Source organism: Hypanus sabinus, chromosome 23, assembly GCF_030144855.1.
Source record: "Hypanus sabinus isolate sHypSab1 chromosome 23, sHypSab1.hap1, whole genome shotgun sequence".
NCBI lineage: Eukaryota > Metazoa > Chordata > Chondrichthyes > Myliobatiformes > Dasyatidae > Hypanus > Hypanus sabinus.
Genome location: NC_082728.1, coordinates 53,100,255 through 53,124,512, shown reverse-complemented (window position 1 = coordinate 53,124,512; position 24,258 = coordinate 53,100,255). Strand labels below are relative to the sequence as shown.

The 24,258-nt window shown below is 39.6% G+C and overlaps 1 protein-coding gene across 6 annotated transcripts in view; it reads left to right on the top strand.

Annotated features, from left to right (window-relative positions):
- tmem94 (transmembrane protein 94) overlaps nt 1–24,258 on the top strand; it is a 197,888-nt gene that overhangs the window by 153,861 nt on the left and 19,769 nt on the right. For all 6 annotated transcript variants that reach the window (XM_059948880.1, XM_059948881.1, XM_059948878.1 and 3 more), the window contains one exon: nt 2,907–3,001. In XM_059948880.1, coding sequence (XP_059804863.1) covers nt 2,907–3,001 — 95 coding nt within the window. The remainder of the gene's footprint in view (nt 1–2,906; nt 3,002–24,258) is intronic.

Below are 24,258 nucleotides of genomic sequence, written 5' to 3'. Positions count from 1 at the left end.
CAAAGGATGAGACGTTCTCACTTGGAGAAGACATTCATTCTTCCAGTATTCTGCTTCTGTTCCACATTTGAGCAACTACAGTCTCTTTTGTCTCAGTGATTTCTTTTGATGCTTTCTAAATTATGCGTATACTGCAAGAATTAAAAGTTTCTAAGATAGAAAAACTGTCCGCAGGGAGTAGAGGTTGCAAGAATGTTGTTGGTCTGACTGTTTTAAGACTAGCACCAATTTGTATTTAAACTTCATGGTAAATTTAATTAAGTTCTTAAGCTTATTGGATGTGATTTACATTATTTCATCAAATGGCATGTTAACACACACCTCTTAGGTTTATGATTAGTTTGAAATGGGTGTCTCTGCATCATTGGGCTGCTTATCAGAATCAGCTTCTTATGATTTGTGGCAGGAATGCAGTCCAAAGATATGAAATTACTGTAAATTATAAAAACAGTAAAATAAAATGAAAAACATGATTGGGTTTGTGGACTGTTCAGAAATCTCATGACAAAAGAAGCTGGTTCTGAGCCATTGAGTGTGGGCTTTCCGGCTCCCAAACTTTCTGCTCCCATGTCTCCTCCCTGATGGTAATAACAAAAAGAGTGATCTTACATATTTATGTCTTAATGATTCAATAAGTGACTTTGAAACTATTTGGAGAAATTTTCTAACATGTAAATAATGAATCTGTACAGAAGTAATTTAATTACAAGTATGGATTGACATCCTGTAATATTTTTCAATTGGACTCTTCAATCTTTAACCTACATCGCTTCCCTTGTCAAAGTTGAGTTTATTGTCGCACAAAAATGTATGAACAAGTGCAGTGAAAAACTTAGAGCAGCATCACAGGCACATAGCATGAGATAAGCTACGTTCTCAAGAAAATCATCAATTAGACAAATTTACATAACTTTTTATAAGAAAGAACACAATTAGAACATAGTTTGCTGAAGTGCAAAGTGGTCATATTTTTGTGATTGAGGTTATGTATTAGAGTTGTGCAAGTTGGTCAAATAGTTGAAGGGAAGCTGTTCTTGAACCTGGTGGTGTGGGACTTTGGACATCAGTACCTCCTGCCCAGTGGTAACTGAGAAGATAGCATGGTGGGAATCTTTGATGATAGAGCCAACATCTCATGTAGCCACTACTGATAGTGGGGAGGGATATGCCCGTGTTGTATTGGGTTGAATCTGCTAGTCTCTGCAGCTTGGGTTCCTCTGCATTGGAATTGCCATATCAGACGATGATGCAACCATTCAGGATACTTACAATGGTACATCTACGGAAGTTTGTTAGTATGTTTGGCGATATATCAAATCTCTTTTAAACTTCTGAAAAAGTAAACGCCTTTTTACTGATTGTATTATCAGGACAGGTCATCTGGTATTTTAACAATCAGGTGTTATTATACCAGATTAACAGTGTCTAAAGCTTCTGACAATCACTGCTGCCAGTATGGATTGGCGCATGTTCATCATCCTTCCCCTCCTCGAAGTCAACAAGCATTTTACTAGCGCTGAGTGAATCGTTGCATATGGTATTGGAGCACATGCTTAGCTACAGTTATGCAGGAAAACTGATACATTGAAAAAGCTGCTGATATTCCAGGGATCAGATCTAGAGTATCTCTGGTACTGCATATAGGTGGCACTGTTCAGTCATAAAGAGTGTGGCTATGTTTGTGAGGACTCTTCAGTTAGTTTTAAATACAAATTGTGGAATTAGTATTTAATTGCTTGGAGTCTGAAAGGTATTAATTTCAACATTTATGTGTAGAAAAACAGTATAAAATGCAAGTCTACTTGGGATCTGCATGGAAAATTTTAAGATAAAACTTTGTGTGTTTTTGTTAGCACCACCTTATACCCATCAGATTATATAGTAAGAGTAGTTCTCTTGTTAGCCACAGATTAAATTTATTCCCAAACAACACAGATTGGATGCTAATCCCACAACCATCAGGAAAATGTGAATAATCTGAGCTGCATTCTACAGACATTTCCAAATTCACATTGTGCTATTCAGAATTTGAAGGTTTCTATTCAATCTAAGGCAATAATGAAGGTTTCTGATCACTCTGATACTGATTTCTGATCACACTGAGGTGATGGTGAAGCTTTCTGGTCACATTGAGGCTATAAAGCAGCAATTAACCATGGGTGCACAAATTTCCTTGATTTGCTATTTTACATTTTGCCTGTACAGTGTGGTAAAGGATTAAAGGCTGATTTATACTTAAATGTACGGCGTAGCCGCGTAACCTGTGCTGTACCCTACGCCATAGCCTGACGAGCACCTCTCCAAAAATGTAACTGTGTGTCGCGGCGAGGCAAACCGCAACAACTGTGATTGGTCTGCTTGGTAACATCACATTTCCTCCTGTCATTTCATACTGTGCATACACTGATGCGAAATAAATGAGACTATGAACAAATCGTCAAATCTACCTGCCGACATCTGAAAATGTTTGAAATGTATTTCCTCATCCTTGTCTCTCAGTGGCCAGACAAGCACAGAAAATTTACCCTCCTTCTGCCTCAATCCGTTCAATGGTCATACATACCATCTCCTCCGACATCATCTTTCTTTTCTGCGTTGCAGTAATTTCAATAAAAGTAAGCCTTATTCAACATTTATTAGCTCCAACTCCAACATGATGCACTCAGTCGCCATTGAAGTACACGAAGAAACTCTACACAGTGGCATTGAAACCCCACTGCCAACTAGCGTTTTGGTGGTGAATTGCAGAGCATCACAGACAAAACAACGCACAGGTATAAATGCTCACAACGACGCAGGCCACTTACGAAGGCTACGGCATAGGCTACTACACAGAAGTATAAATCAGCCTTAAGTTTGAGATGAGGAAAAGGTAACGATGGACTGATGGCATGCTTTTATTCTAGTTCTGCAGAGGGAGCACCAATGTGGTTTGACAAGTATTCTAATGGATTGTTGCTGGCTCAGAAGGTGATGGCCTTTTTCATAGTTCTACATACAGGTAATTATTTTTGGTTCTAAAATTACTGTAGACAGTGCGATTATCAGAGGTGTCCTTGCTGCTCATCTAATTTTGCCTTGTTTCTCTACTGGGGAGCTGAATATCTGGAAAGCACAGCTTTCTGGGTTATTAAAAGACAAGGTCAAGCAATGACCTTGCCTTCCATTTATGATGGTTTCAGCCTAAACGTCAACTGTTGATTCCCCTCCACTGATGTTGCTTGACTTAATTGATTTCCTCCAGCACTTTGAGTTAAATTTCAAGTTGAGTTGCCAGTCCATTGAAGATCTTGTTATTTGAAAACTTTCTCAAATCATTGCTCAGAAACAAATATAGGCAGGACAAAATTCCTAGTTGACTAGATCCAGACCGTCCATGCATTGTTTGCTATGCATTACCCAGTGCTTTAGTTACATAATGTGCTAACATATTTTGGATGATGTGGCTGGTAATGCAGCTGCCATACAGCTCCAGTGACCCGGGTTCAATCCCAGCTTCTGGTGCTGCCTGAGTAATGTTTGTACATTATCCTTTTGACTCTGTTTTCTCCAGAGTGCTTGGTTTACTCCCATATGCTGAAGACATGCTGATTGGTACACCACACAGGAGTAGGCCAGCCTGACTTACCATTTAGTATAATCATAGGCCATACTGGCCTCAACTGTGCCGGCTTCCAAAGCCCTGAATTTTTCAATTTTTCAAATTTGATGAACTACCCCTAATGTGTATATTAATGTAAATGGGTTCTTGATGGTCAGTATTGACTCAGTAATTAGAAGGGTCTGTTTCCGTACACTCTGACTCAGTGTGCATTTCTTTTCAGTGCTACGTTGACATGTAGGCTTAGGTCATGTGTTAACAATATTTCACATTTACTGATGCCAAACTAAATAATATAACTGATATGTCAGCTGGAAGTCTAGTAATTCATTTGAACACAGAAAACTGCAACAAGATTTGGAGAAATTCAGCAGGTCAGGCAGCATCTAAGAAGGGAATTGGACAGTTAACATGTCTGGTCAAACCCTTTCATCTGATTCAGTCCAGATATTTCTTGACTCAAGAGTCCACTGTCCAATTCCCTTCACAGATGCTGTCTGACCCAATTTTTCCAGCACCTTGTTTGTTGTTCCAAGTTTTAGCATTTGCAGGGACTTGTACCTGAAAGAATCAGCAGCTAGTCGAAGGCCAATTGCTCCTTTTAGCCTGCTGCATGCCTTGCAGTAGCTGGTGTTTCACACTGGGCATCTCCACCCAGCAGAAGAAACACAAAAATCAAGAACATGGGAGGAGGGGGAAGAAATTTTTTAAGGAATTACTGTTGTGATATATTTCTCAATCGTGTGACGCAGGGTTTAAGAAGATGCCTTTGGGAGTTCTGACTGAAGGTGAAAAAGAAATGTGTGATTTTCTGGTTTCACATAAAATAATAAACATGTCATGATAGTTTATGAAGATTCTTTACCATAATGCTTTATTGAATCCAGTCTCAAAATTATCGTGTGTAGCCTCAATGACTAGAGAGATATAAGGCTCAAGCATACGAGTTAAATTGTTCCTGTTCCACAGCACAAGGGCCATGAAGGTTAATGGTGAGCTGATATTTAGATTTATTAAATCTCGCACTGTTCAGTAGGCTTGCCGTGATATGGTTTACTTGGATCTGATTTTCTATGGAGTATGGGATTTAAAAAATGATGAAATAGCTTGCTGGTAAATTTTAGTACAGCTTATTGCCAAATGCTTTTAGTTAAAGCACTTGTGTGTGTCTTACAAGTGGAATTTGCCAGTGGAAACCTTTTGTAATTATCATAAACAGTTAAGATGTTGTTATGTAATTGTGCTAATATCACTGCTGGGCCCATGATAATACACAATAGGATATGATGTGAGAAAGCTATGCATTTTTTGCTGGGATTGAAAAAGTTTTGAACAAAACTGATTATCCTTAACAAAACTTCCAGATCTTACATCCAAAATTATAGTGTATAGCCTCAATGACTAGAGAGATATGAGGCTCAAACGTACTAGTTAAATTCCTGCAGCATGTTTTTTTCAAACCCAACTATGTCTTGTAAAAGTTTCTTGTAAAAGTGCAGAGTTATAGAGGTACAGTGGAGAAATGGTGGGACCTTCCCTGTCCTCATTCCTAGGGACCCAGCTCCAATATCGCAGCAAGAGGCGGAGAGGGAAGAGGTAAAAGAAGCTCAGAAAGAAGCTTTTTCTAACTGATCGCGGCAAAGAGGGTAGACTGCGCAGGCGCGTGACGTAGCGCGCCAGAGGTTTAAAAAGAAAGACCGCCAAATACAGCAGCCATCGTCGTAGTGGCTATTGTCGGAGTAGACTGAGGCAGAGTGGAACAGCTTTGGCTCAGTCAGGCTTCAGCGATAACAGGCAGACACAAGGTTTGAACGGGGCACGACTGCACAAGCGCGTGAAAGTTGGCCTCTGAGATCAACAGGGGAATTTAAAAAGCAAGCTGAGGCTGTGTACGAGCTTCACTCCAGGTGAGGTAAGGCCGGGTAAACTCCTTTAAATAATCTTTCTTTCTAAATCTTTTTATTAATATTAGTAATATGGACAGAATACAGATGATATATTGATAAAGAAATTACCAACATACACATTCCATTACATATGAAAAAAAACATACATAATAGTTACAATAAAATGAGTTTACCAAGACATAAGCCATAAGATATATGTATGGACATAGTAAATCTAAATATTTCATAATGTATAATATAAAAAAAACAGAAAAAAGAAAGAAAAAAAAACAAAAAAAAATTTATATAATGCAAAACTAACTAATCTAGTCTAATAACTATAACTAATAAGTAATATAAAAGAAAGAAAAACAAACAAAAGAGAAGGAGAAAAAAAAAGTGGGCTGTTTATAATATCTCACAAAAATAAGTATTCATCAATGCCGTCACTTCCGGTCCTCTCAAAATACATAAGCTAAAAGCTGGGAAATCAAATGTACTTGGCACAGGGTCATATTACATCATATGAAAATGTTGAATAAATGGTCTCCATAACTTTTCAAATTTAATAGAAGTCTCAAAAGTACCACTTCTAATTTTTTCTAAATTTAAACATAACATAGTTTGAGAGAACCAATTAAATACAGTGGGAGGATCAATTTCTTTCCAATTCAACAATATAGATCTTCTAGCCATCAGAGTTAGAAATGCAATCATTCGACGGGCTGAAGAAGATAAATGCTGTGAATCTAACATTGGTAAACCAAAAATTGCGGTAATAGGATGAGGTTGTAAATCAATATTCAAAACCGCAGAAATAATATCAAAAATATCTTTCCAATATTTCTCCAAAAATGAACACGACCAAAACATGTGAGTTAAAGACGCAATTTCAGAATGACATCTATCACAAATAGGACTTATATGAGAGTAAAAATGAGCTAATTTATCCTTGGACATATGGGCCCTATGTACAACCTTAAATTGTATTAGTGAATGTTTGGCACATAACGATGATGTATTAACTAATTGAAGAATTCTATCCCAATTCTCACTAGAAATACTAAAACTAAGCTCTCTTTCCCAATCCTGTTTAGTCTTATAAAGGGGCTCCGAACGTATCTTCATAATTATATTATAAAGTTTTGAAATAAGCCCTTTTTGAAAAGGTTCTAATTCAAATAAACTCTCCAAAGTATCTGAAGGCACAAAATTTGGAAACATAGAGAGTACAGAACTTAAAAAATGTCTAATCTGTAAATATCTAAAAAAATGAAATCTCGGCAAGTTATATCTGTTGGATAATTGTTCAAAAGACATGAAACAATTATCTAAAAATAAATCAGAAAATCTTAGTAATCCCTTAGTTTTCCAAGCTGAATAAGCTTGATCTATAATGGAAGGGTGAAAAAAACAATTAGATACAATAGGACTATTTAAAACGAATTGAGTCAACCCAAAAAATCTCCGAAATTGAAACCATATACGCAATGTATGTTTAACTATCGGGTTGTCAATTCGTTTCGGCAATTTAGAAAGAGCAAAAGGGAGAGAAGTCCCTAAAATAGAACCCAAAGCATAAGCTGATACCGATTTAGTTTCTAAACTCACCCAACAAGGGCCAAAAGATCCACCCCCTATCTTTCAACCAGCATAACAAATATCTAATATTAGCTGCCCAATAGTAAAATCTGAAATTAGGTAATGCTAACCCGCCTTCCTTTTTTGTCTTCTGTAAATATGTTTTACCTAACCTGGGATTTTTATACTGCCATATATATGAAGAAATTTTAGAGTCAACATTAGTAAAAAAAAGATTTCGGGATAAAAATTGGTATCGCTTGAAAAATATATAAAAACTTAGGTAAAATAACCATCTTAATAGCATTAATCCTGCCTATTAGAGATAGAGACAAAGGTGACCACTTAGTAAACAAACCTTTAATCTGATCAATTAAGGGTAAAAAATTAAATCCAAACAAATCTTTATGGTTCTTTGTGATTTTGATCCCTAAATAAGTAAAAGAGTCATTAACTAATTTAAAGGGTAAATTTCCATAAATTGGGACCCGTTTATTTAATGGAAACAATTCACTTTTATTAAGATTTAACTTATACCCAGAAAACTCACTAAATTGAGCCAATAATGATAAAACTGCTGGAATGGATTTCTCCGGGTTAGAAATGAATAGTAATAAATCATCTGCATACAAAGATAACTTATGAATATCTGTCCCACGATTAATACCCAAAATATCGTGTGATTGTCTGATGGCAATTGCCAAAGGTTCTAAGGCAATGTTAAATAGTAATGGACTAAGAGGACATCCCTGTCTAGTGCCCCAAAATAGGTGAAAAAAGGGAGATCTTTGATTATTGGTAACCACTGAGGCTACTGGAGTATGATAAATCAATTTAATCCATGATATAAATATCGGACTAAAATTAAACTTCTCCAACACATTAAATAAGTAAGGCCATTCAACTCTGTCAAATGCTTTCTCCGCATCTAATGAAATCACGCATTCTGAAGTATCATGTGAGGGAGTATAAACAATATTCAACAATCTCCTAATGTTAAAAAAAAGAATAACGATTTTTAATAAAGCCAGTTTGATCATCTGAAATAATCTAGATGCCAGTAACTTAGAAAAAATCTTGGAGTCTACATTCAATAAAGATATAGGTCTATAAGAAGCACAATTAGTAGGGTCTTTATCTGTCTTCAATATTAGAGAAATGGAAGCTCTATAAAAAGATTGTGGCAAATTCCCTAATCTAATGGCCTCCTCAAAAACCTTACCTAACCAAGGGGAAAGAGTAGCGGAAAAAAATTTAAAAAATTCAACTGTATAACCATCTGGACCCGGTGCTTTCCCAGAATTCATTGAGGAAATAGCCCCTTTAATTTCTACATCCGTAATAGGAGTATCCAATATCAAAAGATCATCAGATGATAACCTTGGAAAATTTAATTTCCCCAGAAAATCAGACATGGTATTATAATCTTGAGGAAATTCAGATTGATACAGGGAGGTATAGAAATCTTGAAATGCCTTATTTATCTCATCATGATTAACTGTCAGATTCCCATTCTGCTGACCAATCTTAGTGATTTGACGTTTAACCAGAGCATTCTTCAATTGACTAGCTAACAGTTTACCAGATTTATCACTATGTATATAAAAATCAGATTTAGTTTTCATTAATTGATTTTCAATCGAGGATGTAAGTAATAAACTATGTTCCATTTGAAGTTCAACCCTTTGTTTGTAAAGCTCCTTACTAGGAGCAATCGAATATTTCTTATCAATCTCTTTAATTTTATCAACCAATAAAAGAGTTTCCATCTTGATACGTTTCCTCAAACCAACAGAATAAGAAATAATCTGTCCACGTATATAAGCTTTAAAAGTGTCCCAAAGTGTTCCGCAGGAAATATCATCTGTAGAATTAGTTGAGAAGAAGAAGTCGATCTGCTCCTCCATAAATTTAATAAAGTCAGAGTCTTGCAACAAGGTAGAGTCAAATCGCCATTGTCTAGCATTAAAAGCTGTATCCGTAAATTTCATAGAAAGTAATAATGGAGCATGATCAGAGATAGCTATAATATCATAGTTACAACCGATTACCAATGGAATAAAACAAGAGTCTACAAAAAAATAATCAATTCTTGAATAAGAGTGATAAACATGTGAGAAAAAAGAAAACTCTTTGTCATTAGAATGCCGAAATCTCCAAACATCAAAAACTCCATTGTCAGTCAAAAAGGAGTTAATACAAGTGGCCGACTTATTAGGTAAAGTCTGAATAGATAAAGATTTATCCATCAGAGGATTTAAACAACAATTAAAGTCACCACCCATTATTAACTTATATTCGTTTAGATTGGATAAAGAAGTAAATAAAGACTTAAAAAAGTCAGGACAATCCACATTTGGAGCATAAACATTAACCAAAGCAACCTTTTTATTACAAAGTAAACCCGTAATTAACAAAAATCTGCCATTCGGATCCGAAAAAATATCATGTTGAACAAATGAAATAGAGGAGTCAATAAAAATTGAAACTCCTTTTACTTTAGCATTCGAATTTGCATGATACTGTTGACCCCGCCAAAATCTAAAAAAACGAAATTTGTCCTCCCTCCTCACATGAGTTTCTTGTACAAAAATGATATGAGCATTAAGTCTTTGGAATACTTTGAAAATCTTCTTTCGTTTAATTGGATGATTTAAACCATTAGTATTCCAAGACACAAAATTAATGGTCTGAGCCATAATTCTATAATCAACCCTTTGGTATAGAAAGGGTTAACCAACTTATAAACTCATGCACCCGGAAGAGGAACAAAAGTAGTGAGAAGACCCGGAAGTGACGACAACACAGACATATTTGAAGTTCAAAAACAGCCCGGATAAAAAAACTAACACAAACTGGTACAAAAAAAATAGAATTAGAAAACAGACCATCCCCCCACCCCCCGAGAAAAAGAGAAAAAGCCAAAATATGACTTAAAAAGAGAAAAAGTAAGACTAATCCTACCCCCATGTCAGCTGAAGAACACTCCATATAAAAAGGATATATATAAAAGAATCACACCGACTTTAAAAATAAAATCGCTATAATAAAAACCATATTTCTAAGTATAGTTAGTTGTAAAAAGAATAAAAATATAATCACTAAAAACAATTATAACTCGGGCTCTGGCCCAGACAAAACAAAAAATATTTAAGCTAAGATAAGCGATGCCTTGTCTGGGAGAAACACGAAAAATATAAACATAATGCCATCTTAAGCAAAACCAAAAATCTTTTCCAAAAAACCACCATCTTAATCAAGGAAAAATTTACCTTCAAAGAATTAAAAATATATCTTCGAAGGAACAAAGTTAATAGACAAGTATGTAGTTAAATGATTAAAGTGTATAAGGCAAAACAATTAACATGACGCAAACACACTTTAACTTGAGTATAAAGTGTAGGATGAACCTACACCAATAACCAGATTATAATTCTGGTTTAAGAGATCGAGAACCATCTTATACGATCAGAATCATTCATTTATTAAAGACTGGTGTCTGTAGCAGTAGGGAAGTTCTCCTCCAGATATTCTCTCACTTCTGAAGTTGAAAGGAAAACTTGTCGTGGAGCATTCAACGGAGAAATTCGAAGCTTCGCAGGGTATAGAAGCGCAGGTTTCAGATTTTTCTCATAACATTCAGCCATCAACGGTTTAAAAAGAAGCCTTCTTTTTAAAAGATCTGAACTAAAATCTTCGATCAGGCGGAAGGAAAAATCTTTGATTTTAATCATTCCTAGTCGACGAGCTGCTCTTATAACTTGTTCTTTGTCATGTACATAATGGAACCGGACAATTATCACCGAAGGTTTGTCTGTAACACTCAGTGATCGACGCCGAATTCTATGTGCCCGATCCAATAAAGGGGGGTTATTCGGGAAAATTGTCGGAAACGCTTCTTTTAAAAGTTGAGCAAAATATTTCGAAGGGTCATCTTTTTCTATGCCGTCTGGAAGACCAAGTATACGTACGTTCTGTCTTCTGGAGCGATTCTCAAAATCGTCACTCTTGGCTTTAAGGGCTTCCATCAGCTTAATGGTCGAAATTAAATCCTGTTGCAGTTTTTCAATAGTCAAATCTCGCTTCCGAGCTTCTTCTTGCAGAGACGTAATAAGAGCTTGTTGCTGTTTAATTACTAAATCCGTCTTAACCATGTACTCTTGAAAAGCCTTTATATCTTCTTTAAAAAATTGTTGTAGTTCAGCAAATTTTTGATTCAAAACCTCCATAAACAATTCAAAAGTTAATGGTGTTTGTTGTGTCGGAGCCTGCTTTTTTCCGTTACCGTTCGGATTACGTCCGGGATCCCGTCCCTTAGACCTGAGAGACATTTCTGTTTGCATATCATCAAAAGATCACAACAAACGCTTGGCAGTAAATCCAAAAAAAAAAGAATAAAGAAACTTTCGGTATAGGTAAAAATAAGCTGAATAAGGGTGATCAAAGGTTAAAAAAAGTAAAAGTTATGGAGCGAATCCAAAACGGTACTCACTCCATGAGCGTCTCCAGCTGACTCCTCCTTTAAATAATCTAATTAGCTTAGGAGTAGGTAATGGAGGCAGCAGTTAGGGCAGTTGAGTGCTACGTTTGCAGTATGTGGGAAGTCAGGGTGAGCACTGTTGTCCCTGATGATTACACCTGCAAAAGGTGCATCCAGCTGCAGCTCCTGACAAACCGTGTCAGGGAACTGGAGCTGGATGAACTTTGGATCATTCAGGAGGCAGAGGCAGAAATAGACAGGAGTTTCAGGGAGAGTCATCTCTAGGAGTCAAGAGACAGGTAGTTAGGTGACTGTCAGGAAAGGGAAGGGGAATAGACAGGAAGAGCAGAGCACACCTGTGGCCGTTCCCATCAACAATAGGTATACCGTTTTGGATACTGTTGGTGGGGACGACCTACCAGGGACAAGTTGCAGTGGTTGCATCTCTGGCACTGAGACTGGACCCTCAGCTCAGAAGGGAAGGAGGGAAAAGAGGAAAACAGTAGTGATAGGGGATTTGATAGTTAGGGGGACAGATAGGAGGTTCTGTGGAAGAGATCAAGAATCCTGGATGGTCTGTTGCCTCCCTGGTGCCAGGGTCTGCGATAACTCGGATCGAGTTCTCAGTATTCTTAAGGGAGAGGGTGAGCAGCCGGATGTGGTGGTCCATGTAGGGACCAATGACGTGGGTAGGAGAGTGTCCTGAAAGGTGAGTTTAGGGAGCTGGGTGCCAAGTTAAAGGACAGGACCTCCAGGATAGCAACCTTAGGAATGCTACCTGTGCCATGTGCAGGTGGGTTTAGAAATAGTAAGATAATGCAGATAAACACATGGCTGAAGAAGACATGGTGCAGGAGGGAGGGCTTCAGATTTATAGATAATTGGGCAGTTTTCCAGGGAAGGTGGGACCTGTTCCGGCGGGACGCTTTACATCTGAACTGGAGAGGGACAAATATTCTTGCAGGTAGGTTTGCCAGAGATACTCCAGTGGATTTAAACTAGATACGAGGGGGGAGGCGAACCAGAGTGTGGGAACAGATGTATGAGAGAAGGAAGAAAAAGAAGACAGTAAAGTTCTTTGTACTGTTAGAGGTAAACAGAGAGGACGAGGTGGAGAATTTCTTAAATGCGTTTATTTTAATGCTAGGAGCATTGTAAGAAAGGTGGATGAGCTTAGAGCATGGATTGATACCTGGAAATATGATGTTGTAGCTATTAGTAAAACATGGTTGCAGGAGGGATGTGATTGGCAACTAAATATTCCTGGATTTTGTTGCTTCAGGTGTGATAGAATCGGAGAGACAACAGGGGGGAGTGTTGCGTTGCTTGTCAGAGAAAATATTACAGCAGTGCTCTAGCAGGATAGATTAGAGGGCTTGTCTAGGGAGGCTATTTGGGTGGAATTAAGGAGCGGGAAAGGTGTAGTAACACTTATAGAGTGTACTATAGACCACCTAATGGGGAGCGAGAATTGGAGGAGCAGATTTGCAAGGAGATAGCAGATATTTGTAGTAAGCACAGGGTTGTGATTGTGGGAGATTTAAATTTTCCACACATAGACTGGGAAGCCCGTACTGTAAAAGGAATGGATGGTTTGGAGTTTGTAAAATGTGTGAAGGATAGTTTTTTGCAGCTGTACATAGAGGTACCAACTAGAGAAGGGGCAGTGTTGGATCTTCTGTTAGGGAATGAAATAGGTCAGGTGACAGAGGTATGTGTTGGGGAGCACTTTGGGTCCAGTGATCACAATACCATTAGTTTCAGTATAATTATGGAGAAGGATAAGACTGGACCCAGGGTTGAGATTTCTGATTGGAGAAAGACTAACTTTGAGGAGGTGCGAAAGGATTTAGAAGGAGTGGATTGGAACAATTTGTTTTATGGGAAGGATATAATCGAGAAATGGAGGTCATTTAAAGGTGAAATTTTGAGGGTACAGAATCTTTATGTTCCTGTTAGGTTGAAAGGAAAGGTTAAAAATTTGAGAGAGAGATGGTTTTCAAGGGATATTGGAAACTTGGTTAGGAAAAAGAGAGATATCTACAATAAATATAGGCAGCATGGAGTAAATGAGGTGCTCGAGGAATATAAAGAATGTAAGAAGAATCTTGAGAAAGAAATCAGAAAAGCTAAAAGATGTGAGGTTGCTTTTGGCAAGTAATGTGAAAATAAATCTGAAGGGTTTCTACAGTTATATTAATAGCAAAAGGATAGTGAGTCATAAAATTGGTCCCTTAGAGAATCAGAGTTGACAGCTATGTGTGGAGCCGAAAGAGATGGGGGAGAGTTTGAACAATTTCTTCAGTATTCACTAAGGAGAAGGATATTGAATTGTGTAAGGTAAGGGAAACGAGTAGGGAAGTTATGGAAACTATGAAGATTAAAGAGGAAGAATTACTGGCGCTTTTGAGGAATATAAAAGTGAATAAATTTCCGGGTCCTGACAGGATATTGCCTAGGACCTTGAGGGAAGTTAGTGTAGAAATAGCAGGGGCTCTGACAGAAATATTTCAAATGTCATTAGAAAAGGGGATGGTGCCGGAGGATTGGCATATTGCTCATGTGGTTCCATTGTTTAAAAAGGGTTCTAAGAGTAAACCTAGCAATTATAGGCCTGTCAGTTTGACATCAGTGGTGGGTAAATTAATGGAAAGTATTCTTAGAGATGGTATATATAATTATCTGGATAGACAGGGTCTGATTAGGAACAGTCAACATGGATTTTTGCATGGAAGGTCATGTTTGACAAATCTTATTGAATTTTTTGAAGAGCTTACGAGGAAAGTTGAGAAGGGTAAAGCAGTGCATGTTGTCTATATGGACTTCAGTAAGGCCTTTGACAAGGATCCACATGGAAGGTTAGTTAGGAAGGTTCAATCATTAGGTATTAATATTGAAGTAGTAAAATGGATTCAACAGTGGCTGAATGGGTGATGCCAGAGTGTAGTGGTGGATAACTGTTTGTCAGGTTGGAGGCTGGTGACTAGTGGTGTGCCTCAGGGATCTGTAATGGGTCCAATGTTGTTTGTCATATATATTAATGATCTGGATGATGGGGTGGTAAATTGGATTAGTAAGTATGATACTAAGGTAGGTGGCGTTGTGGATAATGAAGCAGGTTTTGAAAGTTTGCAGAGAGATTTAGGCCAGTTAGTGGGCTGAAAGATGGCAGATGGCGTTTAATGCTGATAAATGTGAGGTGCTACATTTTGGTAGGAATAATTCAAATAGGACATACATAGTAAATGGTAGGGCATGGAGGAATGCAGTAGAACAGAGTGATCTAAGAATAATGGTGCATAGCTCCCTTAAGGTGGAATCTCATGTGGATAGGGTGGTGAAGAAAGCTTTTGATCTGTTGGCCTTTATAAATCAGAGGATTTAGTATAGGAGTTGGGATGTAATGTTAAAATTGTACAAGGCATTAGTAAGGCCGAATTTGGAGTATTGTGTACAGTTCTGGTCACCGAATTATAGGAAAGATGTCAACAAAATAGAGAGAGTACAGAGAAGATTTATCAGAATGTTACCTGGGTTTCAGCACCTAAGTTACAGGGAAAGATTGAACAAGTTAGGTCTTTATTCTTTGGAGCATAGTAGGTTGAGGGGGGACTTGATAGTGGTATTTAAAATTATGAGGGGTATAGATAGAGTTGACGTGGATAGGCTTTTTCCATTGAGAGTAGGGGAGATTCAAACAAGAGGACATGAGTTGAGAGTTAGGGGGCAAAAGTTTAAGGGTAACACGAGGGGGAATTTCTTTACTCAGAGAGTGTTATCACTCTCTGTGTGGAACGAGCTTCCAGTAGAAGTGGTAGAGGCAGGTTCGGTATTGTCATTTAAAGTAAAATTAGATAGGTATATGGACAGGAAAGGAATGGAGGGTTATGGGCTGAGTGCGGGTCAGTGGGACTAGGTAAGATTAAGCGTTCGGATGGCCTGTTTCCGTGCTGTAATTGTTATGGTTATAAAACTTTTTGTCTACAAGCTAAAGTAGTAGGTTTCGTGGTGTGCGACAAAGTTGCAATAGAAGAAATAGTGTTATTTATTTAGTTTATCAAATATTTACTTCAGGTGGGTTAAGATTAATTTGTGTAATTCTAATTCTCCTAGATGAGTTCCATCTTTAGGCTTTATTGCTGCTGTTGCTGACTTTAATATAACTGCATCCAGAATATGATGTAATAATGTTTAAAACTGTTTGTTAGTTAGGCCACAGATTGATACACTATGGCTAGCTTGTGTGTTCATCATAATTGTATTATCAAAAACTGATCCAAAATCAAAACAAAACAATTACCGCCAGCCTGCAACCCCATGGAATTGTTATACTCATGTGGCATGCCCACAGCTCCCATGATTGTTCCAAAGAGTCAAGTTCACTATTCCGATCCTTTATTAGCAAACATACAGTTAAACATTATTGAGCGTTATCTTGGCAGTCAGCAAAGCTAAGACCTCTGGGGTCCCAAGCTGCAAGCTGTCTCAAACACAAGCATGAATACGTAACTTGCCTCCTTTGTTTTTATCATCCACCCACTGATGTGACTAGTTACCGTAATACACATAATAAATGCACAGCACATAATACATGACTCCTGCAATAATATATTAACTACTTTAGCACAAATTCCTGCTAGTACAGCCACCATCCATTTTGCTCTTGAATCTATCTAACTCAATACCAATTTGATTAGGTCACGTTACCCAAGAAGGGGGTAGAGAGGAAACAAATTCCTTTGTATAATTCCTTTTTATTTAAACATGGGCCATGGTGGACTTTGTGGTACTATAGACAAAGTGGATCATTTGTGTATTAGTGGTCTTAAGCCGGCGTCTCCTTTTGCTGGTACTAGTGGAAGTCATTGACCCAGTATGTGCAATCCTGTCATTTAGTAGACTTTTGAATCAAATATCTGTCAGAGATCCATTGAGCTATGGAGCAGGAAAATAAGTGCTTCAACGCATCAATTCTACGGATTGCCATACTCCGTTTACACCTGTCTAAAGCTAAATACAATTTATTCCCCACCTTCATATTAGCTGCTGCCAGATTCTACACTCATGTACAAACTAGGGGTAATTTGCAGTGGCTGAGAATCCTGCCAACCCCAGTGTCTTTGTGTAAGGGAACCTATATTGTCACTGTAGCCAGCACCAGAATTCAGTCTTGAGTATGAGGCAGTGAAGCTGTGAGACAGCATTTTCACCAGTTGTACCACTGCCATCACAGTAGGCAATTATATCCGTTAAATTCTTGTGTCGATTCATTATTAGCAATTCAGCAATTTCAAACAGAATTACCTATATATATCTCTGCAACACAAGGGATTAATACCATAAGACATAGGAGCTGAATTAGGCCATACAGCACATTGAGTCTGCTATGCCATTCCATCATGGCAATCCAGGATCCCACTCAATTCCAACTGCCTTCTCACCGTATCTTTTGATGCCCTGACTAATCAGGAAACTATCAACTTCCGCTTTAACTATACCCACGGATGTGGCCTCCACCACAGTCTGTGGCAGAGCATTCTACAGGTTCACTACTCTCTGGCTCAAAAAAATTCCTCCTTATCTCTGTTCTAAAACTTTGAAGCTGTACCCTCTAGTTTTGGGTACTCCCGCCATAGGAAACAACCTCACCATATCCACCCTATCTAGTCCTTTCAACATTCGGTAGATTTTAGTAAGATCCCCCAGCGCTCTTCTAAATTCCAATGAGTACAGGCCTAAAGCTGCTAAATGTTCTTCATATGTTAACCCCTTCATTCCCTGAATCAATCTTGTGAACCTCCTTTGGATTCTCTCCAATGACAACACATCCTTTCTGAGATATGGGGCCCTAAACTGTTGACAATACTCCAAGTGCAACCTGATTAGTGTCTTATAAAGCCTCAGCATTATCACCTTGCTTTTATATTTTATTCCCCTTGAAATAAATACCAGCTTTGCGTTTGCCACCTTTACCACAGACTCAACCTGTAAATTAACCTTCTGGGAGTCTTGCAGAAGGACTCCGAAGTTCCTCTGTACCTCTGATGTTTGAACCTTCTCCCCTTTAGATAATAGCCCATACTATTGTTCCTTTTACCAAAATGCATTAGATTACATTTCTCAACACTGTATTCCATCTGCCACTTTTTGCCCATACTTCCAATTTCTCTAAGTCCTGGTGCAATTACATTGCTTTCTCAGCACTACGTACCCCTTCACCTATCTTTGTATCATCTGCAAACTTTGCCACAAAGCTATCAATTCCATTATCTAAATCACTGACAATGTGAAAAGTAGCAGCCCCAGTACTGACCCCTGAAGAACACCACTAGTCACTGGCATCCAACCAGAAAAGGCCCTCTTTATTCTTGCTTTCTGCCTCCTGCCTGTTGGCTATCTATGCCAGCATCTTTCCTGTAATGCCATAGGATTTTATCTTGTTAAGCAGCCTCGTGTCACACCTTATCAAATGCCTTCTGAAGATCTAAGTAAATGACATCTATTTCCTCTTCTTTGTCCACTTTGCTTGTTACTTCTTGAAGAATTCCAACTGATTTGTTAGACAGGATTTCCTTTTGCAGAAACCATGTTAACTTTGACTTATTTTATCATTGGTCTCCGAGAACCCCAAAACCTTATCCTTAATAATAGACTCCAACCCTTTCCCAACTACTGAGGTCAGGCTAACTGGCCCATAATTTCCTTTCTATTGCCTTCCTCCCTTCTTAAAGAATGGAGTGACATTTGCAATCTTCCAGTCCTTCGACACTATGCCAGAATAAAGTGATTCTTGAAAGATCATGACCAATGAATTTGTTATTTTTTCAGAAACCTCTCTCAGGTTCTAGTCCATCTGGTCCAAGTGATTTATCCACCTCAAGACCTTTGAGTTTGCCAAGCACTTTTTTCTTTGTAATAGCAATGACACTCACAGACCTCTGACACACTGCTAATATTTTCCAGTGGTCCAATATCAAATCTCACCTCCCTTTTAATCTTTATATATCTGAAAAAAACTTTTGGTATTTTGCTTTATATTATTGGCTAGTTTGCCTTCATATTTCATCTTTTCCCTTCTATCTTTTTAGTTGCCTCTTGTTGAACTTCAAAATCATCCAACTTCCCACTCACTTTTGCTACCTTATATGCCGTTTCCTTGACTTTTATGCAGTCCTTTATTTCCCTAGTCGGCCACGGTTGCCTACCCCTTTGAGAGCTACTACTTCTGTGGGACTTATCTGTCCTGAGCGTTGTGAACTATTCCCAGAAACTTCAGCCATTTCTGCACTGCTGTCATCCCCACCAGTGTCCTCCTCCAGTCCACCTATGAAAGTTCCTTTCTCATGCCTCTGTAATTTCTTTTATTCCATTGCAATGCTGATGCTTATAGAACCATAGAACACTACAGCACAGTACAGGCCCTTCAGCCCTCCATGTCGAGCCGACCCATATAATCCTTAAAAAAAGTACTAAACCCACACTACCCCATAACCCTCCATTTTTCTTTCATCCATGTGCCTGTCCAAGAGGCTCTTAAATACCACTAATGTTTTAGCCTCCACCACAGTCCCTGGTAAGTCATTCCAGGCACTCACAGCCCTATGTGTTTAAAAAAAAAAGTTAAAAAAAAAACAAAAAAAATCCCTGATGTCTCCCCTAAACTTCCCTCCCTTAATTTTGTACATATGCCCATTGCTATTGGTGCCCTGGGAAACAGGTACTGACTATTCACCCTATCTATGCCTCTCATAATCTTGTAGACCTCTATAAAGTCCCCTCTCATTCTTCTACGCTCTGAACAGAAAAGTCCCAGCTCTGCTAACCTTGCTTCATATGAGTTGTCCTCCAATGCAGGCAACATCCTGGTAAATCTGCTCTGCACCCTCTCCATAGCTTCCACATCCTTCCTATAATGAGGTGACCAGAACTGAACACAATACTCTAAGTGTGGTCTCACCAGAGATTTGTAGAGTTGCAGCATGACCTCTCTACTCTTGAACTCAATCCCCTGTTAATGAAGTCTAGCACCCCATAGGTCTTCTTAAATACCCTATCAACCTGTGCAGCGACCTTGAGGGATGTATGGATTTGAACCCCAAGGTCCCTTTGTTCAACCACACTCTTAAGTAACTGACCATTAATCCTGTACTCAGTTTTCTGGTTTGTCCTTCCAAAATGCATCACTTCACACTTGTCCAGATTGAATTCCATCTGTCATTTTTCTGCCCAAATCTGCAGCCTGTCTATGTCCTCTTGTAACCTTCAAACACCTACAGCTCCATCCACAACTCCTCCAATCTTCGTGTCATCTGCAAACTTACTCACCCATCCTTCCACCTCTACATCCAGGTAATTTATAAAAATCACAAATAGCAGGGGTCCCAGGACAGATCCCTGCGACACTCTACTAGTCACTGACCTCCAGGCAGAATACTTTCCTTCCACAACTACCCTCTGCTTTCTTCCTTTAAGCCAATTTTTTATCCAAACAGCCAAGGTTCCACTTATCCCATGTCTCATGACTTTCTGGATGAGTCTCTCATGAGGGACCTTTGCTAAAGTCCATGTAGACCAAATCCACTGCCCTACCCTCATCAATTTCTTTTGTTACCTCTTCAAAAAACTCAATCAGGCTCATGAGGCACAATCTTCCCTTCACAAAGCCATGTTGACTATCCATGAGTAGACTGTACTTCTCCAAATGCTCATAGATCCTATCCTTAAGAATCCTTTCCAGTAGTTTGCATACCACTGACGTAAGACTCACCGGTCTATAGTTCCCAGGTTTCTCCCTATTACCTTTTTTAAACAAGGGAACTACATTTGCCATTCTCGAGTCCTTCGGCACTTCCCCTGCAGCCAAAGAGGATTCAAAGATCATGACTAATGAGATAAAGAGATCATGGCGATCTCTCAATTCCCACAACAACCTGGGGTGTATCATATCCGGCCCTGGGGATTTATCAATCTTAATGTTTTTTAAGAAGATCCAGCACTACTTCCCTAATCTCCACATTGTCCAGCACACTTCGACCTACTTCGACCTCATCCTGATCAAAATCCTTTTCACTTGTGAATACTGAAGCAAAGTATTCACTTAGGACCTCCCCAACCTCCTCCGCCTCCAGGCACGTGTTGCCCTCTTTATCCTTTAGCGGTCCCACATTTGTTCTCGTCATCCTCTTATTCTTCACGAACGCATAGAATGCCTTGGGGTTCACCTTAATCCTACATGCCAAGGCTTTCTCGTCCCCTTCGAGCTCTCCTAAGTCCTTTCTTTAGCTCCTTCCTGGCTACCCTATATTTCTCATAAGCCCCTCCTACTTCCTGCTTCTTGTATCTAACATATGCTTCCTTTTTCCTCTTGACGAGTTGCCTCACATGTTTCGTCAGCCATGGTTCCCTTTTCCTACCATTTTTTCCTTGCCTCAGTAGGACAAACCTATCCTGAACCCAGCTCAAGTGGTCCCTAAACTTCTCCCACATTACTTCTGTACTTTCCCCTTTGAACATCTGTTTCTAATTTACTTTCGCTAGTTCCTGCTTCATCCCTTCAAAGTTAGCCCTTCCTCAGTTAAGCACTTTACCATTTTGTCTGATTTTATCCCTTTCCATAGCTATGCTGAAGCTAAGGGAGTTGTAGTCACTCTCACCAAAACGCTCCCCCACCAGGAGGTCTGTCACCTGACTAGGTTCATTACCCAGAACTAGATCCAGCATAGCCTCTCCTTTTGTCGGCCGGTCCACATACTGCGTCAGGAATCCTTCTTGAACACACCTGACAAATTCAGCCCCATCTATCCCCCTTGCACTCAGGAAGTGCCAGACAATATGAGGGAAGTTGAAATCACCCATAACTACTACCCTGTATTTCCTGCTCCATTCTAAAATCTGCCTGCTTATCTGCTCCTCGGTGTCCCGAGGACTATTTGGGGGCCTATAGACTACTCCCAGCATAGTAATTGATCCCTTCCTATTTCTGACTTCCACCCAGACTGACTCCGTGGACACTTCTTCTGCAGCGTCCTCCCTTTCTATAGCCATGATACTATCCCTGACCAGCAATGCCACTCTCCCCCCCCCCCCCCTTTCTACCTCCTATCCTATTCCTTTTATAACACCTGAACCCCGGGACATGCATCATCCAGTCCTGCCCTTCCTCCAACCAAGTTTCTGTTACGGCCACAACATCGTAGTTCCACATACAAATCCATGCTCTAAGTTCATCCTCTTTGTTCCTAATACTCCTAGCATTGAATTAGACACACTTCAACCCCTTTAATTGGGTACAATTATGTTCTGTCCCCTGCCTGTCCTTCCTCATCAACTCTAAACTCTTAGCATCATGCCCTTGTCTTTCTATCTTAATCCCTGCACTCACATTCTGATTCCCACCCCCCCCCCCAAACTAGTTTAAATCCTCCCCAACAGCTCTATCAAACCTGCCCACCAGAATATTGGTCCCCCTGGGATTCAAGTGCAACCTGTCCTTTTTGTACAGGTCACAGCTGCCCCAAAAGAGGTCCTAATGATCCAGAAATCTGAATCCCTGCCCCCTGCTCCAACCCCTCAGCCACACATTTATCCTCCACCTCATTCTATTCCTATTCTCACTGTCGCATGGCACAAACAATAATCCCCAGATTACTACCTTTGAGGTCTTGCTTTTCAACTTCCTTCCTAACTCCCTGTAGTCTTCTTTCAGGACCTCTTCCCTTTTCCTACCTATGTCATTGGTACCAATATGTACCACGACCTCTGGCTGTTCTCCCTCCCACCGCAGGATATCTTGGACGTGATCAGAAACATCCCAGACCCTGGCACCTGGGAGGCAAACTACTATCCAAGTTTCTTTCCTGCGTTCACAGAATCGCCTGTCAGAACCCCTGACTATAGAGACCCCTGTATCTACTGCCTTCCTCTTCCTTTCCCTACTGAGGAAAAGGGCCAGACTCTGTGCCAGAGGCACGGCCACTGTTGCTTTTCCCAGGTAGGCTGTTCCCCCCTCCCCCCCCCCCCAACAGTACTCAAACAGGAGTACTTATTGTCAGGGGGTACTCTCTAGCACCTAACTCTTCCCCTTCCCTCTCCTGACTGTGACCCATTTCTCTGTCCCCCGTAGCCCCAGAGTGACCACCTGTCTATAACTCCTCTCTATCACCTCCTCACTCTCCCTGACCAGACAAAGGTCATCGAGCTGCAGCTCCAGTTCCCTAACATAGTCCATTAGGAGGTGCATCTCAATGCACTGGGTGCGGATGTGGCCGTCCAGGACGCCAGGAGACTGCAGGACCTCCCACTTCTGACGCCGACCACAGAAAACTGGCCTCACACACATACTACCTCCTTATGCTTCTCTCTCTCAAATTGCAGTATGAATTCAATCATATTATGATCACTGTCTCCTAAGGGTTCCTGATTAGCTCCCTAATCAGATATGGGTTATTACACAACACCCAATTGGCCTTTCCCCAAGCACAAGCTACTCTAAAAAGCCATCTTGTAGACATTCCAAAAAATTCCCTCTCTTACAATCTGACACCGCCTATGCCTTCCTGCCTGTCCTTTCAATACAAAGTATATCCTTTGATGTTAAGCTTCCAACTATGGCCTTCTTTCAACCATGACTCAGTGATGCTCACAACGTCATACCAACTAATCTACAATTGCGCCACGAGTTCATACACCCTATTCCGAATGCTATATGCATTTATGTACAGCACCTTCAGTCCTGCATTTTTCACCTTATGAATTTTGCCTCCGTGGTACAATTCTTTGCTCTGTCTGCGTTTGTACCCAGTCATTGGATTGTCCTTTCTTTACATTTATGTTACTTTCATCATCTACTTGTAAATGTGCCGGCTAATCCTCAGCTCTATCATACTGGGTACCAACCCCCTGCCATATTAGATTAGACACTCCCAACAGCGCAAGAATATTGGTCCCCCTTGGATTCAAGTGCAATCCATACCTTTGTACCGGTTACATCTGGTCCAGAAAAGGTCCCAATTATCCAGAAATATGAATCCCTGTCCCCTGCTCCAAATCTTCAGCTACATATTTATGAGCCACCTCATTCTATTCCTATCCTCACTGTTGCATGACACAGACAGCAATCCCAAGATTACTACCCTTAAGCGCCTGCTTCTCAGCTTCCTTCTGAACTCCCTATATTCTGTTTTCAGGACCTCCTCCCTTTTTCTACCCACAGTGGCATGCAAAAGTTTGGGCGCCCTGGTCACAATTTCTGTTACTGTCAGTAGTAAAGTGAGTAGAAGATGAACTATCTCCAAAAGTCATGAAATTAAAGATGAAACATTCTTTTCAACATTTTAAGCAAGATTAGTGTATTATTTTTGTTTTGTACAATTTTAGAGTGGGGGAAAAAAAAGGAAAGGAGCACCATCCAAAAGTTTGGGCACCCCAAGAGATCTGAGCTCTCAGGTAACTTTTACCAAGGTCTCAGACCTTAATTAGCTTGTTAGGGCTATGGCTTGTTCACAGTCATCGTTAGGAAAGGCCAGGTGATGCAAATTTCAAAGCTTTATAAATACTCCTCAAACCTTGTCCCAACAATCAACAGGCATGGGCTCCTCCTAGCAGCTACCTAGCACTCTGAAAATTAAAATAAATGAGCCCACAAAGCAGGAGAAGGCTATAAAAAGATAGCAAAGTTTTTTCAGGTAGCGATTTCCTCAGTTCATAACGTA